General features: G+C 25.8%; 1 protein-coding gene across 1 annotated transcript; it reads left to right on the top strand.

Annotated features, from left to right (window-relative positions):
* Nucleotides 1-2,168: 2,168 nt before the first annotated feature.
* LOC114121547 (glucose dehydrogenase [FAD, quinone]-like) lies at nt 2,169-6,096 on the top strand. Its single transcript, XM_027983954.2, has 4 exons — nt 2,169-2,296; nt 2,607-2,735; nt 3,192-3,412; nt 4,941-6,096. The coding sequence occupies exons 1-4, from the start codon at nt 2,209-2,211 to the stop codon at nt 6,075-6,077; spliced, it is 1,575 nt and encodes a 524-aa protein (XP_027839755.2). The 5' UTR covers nt 2,169-2,208; the 3' UTR covers nt 6,078-6,096.
* The last annotated feature ends 2,826 nt before the right edge of the window (nt 6,097-8,922 follow it).

Raw genomic sequence — 8,922 nt, 5'->3', positions numbered from 1 at the left:
GATATTGATATGAACGTAATGATTATACAAAGATGTGTTTTTTGCCTCTGTGTACACCATAACTTGTTGAAATAATACTTCAATTTAAAACATCAGAGGGAGTTTCCAATGGCAAAATGAATATCCTTGATATATTATAGAGGCCAAAAGTAAGAAGTTTCAGCAGTTTTCAAAAAACAAAATGTGAAAAACCACAAAAAATTGACGGAAAACCATGAATTTTTACGCAAAACCAGTTTTCAACAAAATTGACTTTAAAAAGTAGTTGTAACTCAAAAATGAATCTCTGAATACTTAAAATTTCCACAAAATGTTTGTATTAGCTGTACACGGTTAAATTTTAAAAATATTTCGGTTTTTTTTTTGTGTTATTTATAGATAACTGAAATTTTCGATATTCGAAGTATTTTATTTTTTTTTTGAAATGTTGATAAAAAAATGTTGGACTAAAACTTAATAATTTTAGTATACAATTTCTTACAAGTTGTTCTTATTGTAGTTAAAAAAAAATCAAAAATTGTTCGTTACAATTTTTTTTTTATAAACGTTTAAAGATCAAAATTTTACGAAACATGTCAAAAATGTGAAAGTTGCAAGTAATTTTGTAGTTAAAAATTTATAAAATTTTTAATATTTACATGTTAGGTTGAAATTTCAACACAAATTTTTTTTAAAGTATTTTTCAAATAATTATAGAGGAAACTCGAGCGTCATTATAGGAAAAAATAATGTTATAAGCGTCAGTATTTTAAATTTTTACGAAATCGCGTAACGATAATGATTTATCATTAAATGATTTTCAATTTTTATTATAATTCAAAAAGTATAAGCCGTAGATACTTGAAAATTTTACCAGTTATTTAAATTGGAATTTTCTATAAAAATTATTTTGCTTATTTTAAGACTATTATTATAGATAATTAAAATATTCATTTTTTTTTATAAATATCGATAACATTTTTTTGGCTTAGTCAAAATAATAATTGAAAATTTAATACAAAGCTCCTTATGAGTAAGGCCTTAAATAGTTATTCAAAAATTATAATAATGCATAGATACAATTTTTTTTATTGTGTTTGGAGTTTAAATGATTTAGCCAAAATAATTGGAAATTTAATAGATACAAAGCTCATGAGTTAGCTTTATTGTGATTCAAAAACTATAAAAATACATAGGTTTAGTTGTATTTCATTTGTGTTTGAAGTTCAAATATTGAAAATATTTTTTATTATTTAAATTCATTAAAATTATGAATATTTGCAAATTATTTTGTAGTTAAAAATATATTAAAAAATTGTGTATAAGTTGCTATAAGAATTGAAAACTAAATACAAGATTTTCCATCAGTTTGTCTCATAATAATTATAAAAAAAGATAAGAGTTGGCTAATTAAAAAAAATTTATCTTAAGTTTACATTTTACGAAATCAAAAATGCACGATTGAAATATTAGCATATTCTGTACATGATTTAATTTTGGGGTATTCAGGCCATTAAAACATACACCATCTTTTTTAACTCCCAGTGAAAAATATATCATATGATGACAAATCATATCTGTTTAGAATCGTTTTTTTGTTTAAAATGATGCCAATTATTGTATTTAAATATTTAACACGTCCTTTATAGTGACCCACTCTATATTCTTGGTCACTCGACACCTACTGTACAACAGAACGTCACCCACTTGACCACACATCTTTTAACTACAAAACGATTTGCACATTTTCGTGACTGACTAATTTTATTAACATTATTTAACTTCAAATGCTTATAAAAATCGCAACAATGTATTATACTTATAGTATTTAAATAGATACAGAGCAAATTTATTAGAAATATGGTAGGTTATAGTTTCTAGGTTTTTGACTGAGTAAACAATTTTTTTAACGATATATATTTATAGAAAAAAAAAATCAAAGTTTTCTTCAAAATATTGTTTTCTATAAAATACAATGTTAAGTAATAGATATAGATGAAAAATAATTATTATTATACACATTTGATTAAATAAAATTAATAATGGAAGATTTTATTTATTGAATTTTAGCAATTGTGGGCACGAATAAAATATTATATAGGTACCAAAGATTTATATGAAAATTTTGTAAAATTATTAATTATAATTTATTATTATTGGATCTTATAATATTAGATACATGATTGGAAAATATTATTAATTGAAGCTGGTCAAGACGAAGAACCATTTATGGATATTCCAGCAGCAGCTGGAAAATTACAGTCAAGGTCAATAAATTGGAAGTATACAACGGTCCCTATGAATAATTCTTGCTTAAGTATGTATAATATAATTAATATATACAGTTGAGTCTCGATAACTCGAAAATCTCGATAACATGAATTTTGTTTTTTGTTCTTATACATTCAACGCATAATTTTTAATTCGAAAAATACAAATAATATAAAGTCGAATTAATTTTCATACTTTCCTTGAAATTCGAGTTATTGGGACTCGACTGTATAATATACATTGCTACAATACATGTGATTGTTCATTTGTTCATTTTAACATTTCGTTCATAATATGAAATATGAATATGAAAACAGAATAACAATATTTACTTGTTGTACATTCAATTTTGATAGGTTTCGAAGACCATCGATGTAAAATTCCAAGAGGAAAAGTTATGGGTGGTAGTAGTACATTGAATTATATGATATATACTCGTGGTAATAGAATGGATTACGACAATTGGGCAAAAATGGGCAACACAGGTATAACAATATTAAATAAAGTTCATTCATCTATTGTATGTTTCCTTTTAAAGATAACTCAAAGTATTTCTATTATGTGACTTCGGATTTAAATTAAGTTAAATTAAAATTTTGACTTGTAATTTAATCAATTTTGATTCTGCAACCATAGTTGAAAGGTTAAATGACTAAAAAAATGAGGTCTTTCCATTTTAGAGTTAAAATACATAATACTATTTGAAAAATTTATGTTGTAATTTTGTAAATGGACATGCGTATTATAAAAGGTCTAAAATTCATTCATTATATATATTTCAATAAACATAAGTCCCTCTCGAATACCCCATTTTAATTCGAAGTTGTTGGACAGAAAAATGTAGTTTTACATTTCAAAGGAAACCCTTCTCATAATATATATTTATTTATACGTATATACTTACACCGAGTACACTTTTTTGGCATGTTTCAATATTAAAGGATGGAGCTATGATGACGTTCTAAAATATTTCATTAGATCGGAAAATACAGATGTGTCTGGTGCTGACCCAGGTTATCATGGAGAAAATGGGTTGTTGTCGGTGTCCGACGTACCATACAGGACGCCCGTAGCTAAAGCTTTTGTGGACGCTGGATCACAAATCGGATTACCTATCATCGATGTCAATGGTGAAAAACAAATCGGGATTAATTATTTACAGGTGGTTTGAAATTAACGAATATTTATAAATTATATCCATATAATATGTACTTAAAAAGATATATACTTTTTTGTGTTGATAAATTTGATGCATACGAAAGTAAATTTTAAAATTGGCATTTAGTGCACATCTCATATCTGCTATCCCCACCACCACGACGTCATAAAATTCTTTAAGATAAAAATAAACTAATTATTACTAATTATTTATCAAGTTAAAGACCAGATTTAAATCCAGATTTTATTCACTATGAGTGGTAGTTAGAATTTCAACTATTGATGGCTAGCGGGTATATATTTAAAACCGGTGATCTAGAATAATTTTACGTAACCAAATTAATTTACATATATATTAATAAAAAATATATAAAAAATAAACTTATTTAAAATTTTTTGTTTTGTATAAATGAAAATTATTAAAATCTATTATGCTTAGAGGCATAATATGAAAATTTGGCTACATAAAACACAACAAAGATACGCGTGAAGAGTGAGGTCATCATCCAGTATATGGTATGAACCGACGTAACATTATTAGTTTTTCTAATTATAATTGATTAATATATCAAAACAATAGATCTCAACACAGTTTTCATGGGAGAAAATTAGGGGGATTTTTAGGGAGATGAATTGAATGTAAGTTTAGCGATTAAAATGTTTTAATGCGTCTACATAAAACGTTATTTAAAATGTTTTATTATCCCAGTAAATTATAGTTTTATAAATATTAAAATACGTTATTATAACATATAAATGAAATTTGTATTTAAAAATCTAAGTTTTCAGATTTAAAACTAAACCAAAAAAAAACGACGAGGCTAAATTGTTTTATAAAAGATTTTACAACCATCAATTTGTACTCATATAAATCTCCTAGTCAAAAACTTGGTTTTCGCCACTTTACTAACTCACTAAGTAATTCTCAAGAAACTTAAATCACAAATGATATCACGATGTATTGTAAAAAATAAGATATTAATGATTATGTAATAAATCAGTAGTTGACAGGTAAAAAACCTTTACATAAAAAATATGTTAATAATGTGATATTTGTTACTTTTAGAATTGTATCTAATGATACAGATTGTAAATTACTTGTAAAAATAAAATACATTTATTAATTATAACATAATATTTACAAATATTATTTAACCTAACCTAATATAATTAAATTATTGTAATAATTTATAATACTTGCAAGTTATAAATAGCATACTATATAGTATACGAATATATTGTAGATTACTAAAAAGTTAGATAAGTTAGAATGATATTATAAATATTTTAAAAATCGTTTAAAATACTATTAAAGTTAACCATTAGTCACAAAAATATATGAAAGTGTGAGTTATTTTGTATTTATATTTATAATTTTATAAAAATATGACTACACTAATGAGTAATGAGTAATAATGATTAACATTTATTTTTTATAACTGAAAGATTATTACACATTATAGGTACTAAATCGATTAATTTTAAGTATTCAACCACGGTAAAATATATTTTAATATTTATAATTATTTCAGGTTACTATGAAGGATGGTCGTCGTTGTAGTACAAATACAGCTTTTTTGCTTCCAACAAAAAAAAGATTGAACTTGCACGTGAAAAAGTACAGCACTGTAACACGAATAATTATAGAAAAAGATACAAAAAAGGCAATAGGAGTAGAATTCGTAACTAACAGTAAAAAATATAGAGTATTTGTACGAAAAGAAGTAATTGTTTCTGGTGGTACTGTAAACTCGCCGCAGTTACTAATGTTATCGGGGATTGGACCGAAAGAACATCTGAAAGATATAAAAATTCCGTTGATAAAAAACTTGTCGGTTGGTGAAAATTTGATGGATCACGTAGCACTAGGAAGTCTAAGCGTTTTGATAAACGATACTATTTCATTAAAAACACAAAGATTATTAAGCGATCCGTTTAATTTATACAATTTTCTCATAAATCATAACGGCCCATTTACAATACCCGGTGGTGCGGAAGCATTGGCATTTTTCGATCTAGACCAACCAGGAACTAAAGATGGACACCCGAATTTAGAACTACTTTTGGTATCTGGTCTATATTCGGGCGATGACTTAATGCATACGTTGTTTGGCTTAAAAACAGACATTTACAACAAAGTATATAAGCCCACTTCAAAAATGGACGGCTTTACGGTGTTTCCGATGATTATGCGACCGAAGAGTAAAGGCCGTCTGTGGCTGAGAGACGCAAACCCGTTCCACCATCCAATGATCGATCCCAATTACTTTTCGGACGAAGTGGACTTGGACGTGGCCGTAGCCGGAGTACGAATTTTCCAACAGATGTTGAAAACGAACGCGATGAAGAAGCTCAACGCCACGTTATTCGACACCCCGTTGCCCGGTTGCGCCAAACACAAATTCGATTCTGACGCGTACTGGAAATGTTCGGCGAGACACATAAGTTTTACCATCTACCACTTGTCGGGCACGTGTAAAATGGGACCAGCGGGTGACCCCACAGCTGTGGTGGATCCGAGATTGCGAGTACACGGAATACGCGGCCTAAGAGTCATCGACGCGTCGATAATGCCGGAAGTACCGGCAGCGCATATCAACGCTCCTACGATTATGATCGGCGAAAAGGGAGCGGATATGATTAAAGAAGACTGGGGTATTAGAATATAGAGTAAATATTATTCATTATACGAAAAATATATATTTCGTTGTTTTTTGTTGGTTACTCAAATTACACAAAATTACGGAATTTTGTAGATTTTAATAATTATTTATATACATACTTATACAATCATAAAAATTAAATTTTCAAAAACATAATTCCGCATGGTTTTAAATGTAAAGTTAACAAAAAAATTTATAATTGTAATATATATCATTGTTTTAACTTACAAGTTGTTTAATATAATAAATTAATTTGCGATGATACAAAAATATGATGATTCCAAACCAATTTTTAATACCTATGTAAAAACATGATTTTATTTCGCACTTTAAAAATTGTAGGATATATTTTAATAACAGATTATTCAAAAAATGTTGTAGCTGGTATTATTATTATATATTTTTTTTTATTTTTTTTATTATTATTATTTAACATTTTGTATATTTTTAATTTTATATTAAAACCTGTTTTTTTTTTATCTACGAGCAACAACATTGTCAGAACTTCATACATATAATTTTGTAAATAAAATATTAGATAAGTATATGAATTATTTTAGACAATTTTACTTATGGTTAAAAATATTATGTATAATATATTTTACTGTACTACAATGAAATTATTATAGATTATAATACCAACATTTTCGCAAAAGATTTAAAGTCTTAATCATTTAGAGGTAAAAATAATTTAAAAGTATTATGGCAAATAATTGTATTTAAACTGAGATTTATGAATAAAATATAAAAAAAAAAATTAAAAACAAATTCAAAGTTTCTTGACAAAGAACTTTATACAAGAATTAATACTTATAATTTGATATTTCGAATATCTTATAGATTTTAATAAATTTGGGAAGTGGACAAGTGGTACAATACGATTCTGTACATGTTAAACTAATTTTATTTTTTCGTTAAATTGCTTAATTTTACAATTGTACATAACTAAAAAATATTAAACAGTTCAGGAAGCTTCTATTAAAAATAGCTAAATACAACAACTACTTTCGTAGTATATACTAGCCAACCAACACGGTGGCACACATATATATTTTAATATTTATAGTGATAATATATTATCATATTAATAACGAAGATTCTAATTCAAATTATAATATTATTATAAAACATAACAAACATAATGTATTTAATGCTGTAGATAATGTAGGAGGGATATTGGGACTTTTTCCGGTTCCTGAGCCACGGCTGGTAGTGAGCAGTGAGCTGTTCGTATAAATAAATTAAAGAATTTCTGTTTATGACTGCAGAGAAAAATATATTGAATAATATTGACGTTATTAAAAATACAAATGATTAACTAGATAAAAAAACTTTATTTTTTTAGTATTAATTCTATATTATAATCTGGTTTTTTGTTAAGTGTAATTAGTAATTTGAAGGCAACATATTCTATACCATTGCATACGATCAATGATTCTGAATAGAGATAGTCATAGAGTGTCAAGTCTTAACTACTAATTATTTTATTATGTATCTATAATATCGCTATTATAGTAATTTACTTTACTTAAAGTCATGAGTACATAAATTTTGTTTTAAGTTTTTGAACTTAATGTTTAGAAATTCAACATATTTTTATACATTATTAATTGTAAAATAATTTGGATATTATAACTTTTAACCCTTATAAAAACTTATGATTATACATTTTTGATAATATTTTAAACACAGTAAGAACTTATACGAAATTTTCTAGTTTTTTACCCAAAAAAGGCAAAAAATAAAAATTTTACTATACCTATTTCAATTAAAAAAAAAAAAAAAATTTTTATAAATAGCGAAAAAAGTGCTAGAATATTTTGAAAGTTCTTTCACGTTTATTAAATTATAGTATGTTTATTTGGTGAAATTTAGCGGTATCTTCGGTTGTTTATTTTTGAATTAAAACAAAAAATAAAATTAATTTTGTCGAATAAAAGCTTGCGTAAAAATTTTGCGGTTATCCTAATTTTAACATATTATAATATGTAATAATATATTATAATAAACTGTTATGTTTTTGTGATAGAATGGTTAAATACAGCATTTTTTATTTCTAACCATAACAGTTGCCATGGTTACAAAACAATAATAAATATGGAAATAAATGTTATAACTTACATAATAATTTACTGTTAATCGTTATTGTATCTAGTCACCCTTAGCAACTGATGAACTATGTAACTGTGCATTACCTGCTTACTAATTTCCTGATTTTTAGTATCCTGGTTGTCCTTAACAACAACTGTTGAATGATGAATATTTATATTACCATAGCAACAACAAAACAACCAATCTGTAAAATTTTAATTTTTTTTTTATAAAATCGGATTTTTTAGTATGTTTACTTTTAGTAAACAATGATGAATAAAGCTACACTACTTTATATATAGTAACTTCTTTGATAGTTTTTATTACAGTCATAATTTAAAAATTATACACCTAAGTTATATAATACATACGTCATACTCATATTAGGTACAAATGTTTCAACATTTTTTGGTGCAGCGAGGAAAATATTGAGTAGTTCGAGTTTTTCCATTTTCCTGATTATTTTAATAAGTAGGTACTAAGAATTTTCAATTATCATTTTGGTACCGATTATAATATCATCTAACCACAAATCCACATCAATTGGACATTTGGACAAATTATATTTGAGTATTTATATTCGGATACAAATCCATTATCTAGTTGGATCTGAGTTGGGATATTAAAAGTGTCCGTAAGCTGTAATAAGAATAATAATAATAGGAATAACATTTTATTGATAAAATAATATAATATTCAAATTATGTGAACTTTGTATAGTCGTATGTAGATCGCATATCTGAATAGCATCCATATGAAT

This window comes from Aphis gossypii, chromosome 3 (genome assembly GCF_020184175.1).
Source record: "Aphis gossypii isolate Hap1 chromosome 3, ASM2018417v2, whole genome shotgun sequence".
Lineage (NCBI taxonomy): Eukaryota > Metazoa > Arthropoda > Insecta > Hemiptera > Aphididae > Aphis > Aphis gossypii.
Note: the sequence above shows the minus strand (reverse complement) of the source record. Positions and strands in the feature narration are given on the sequence as shown.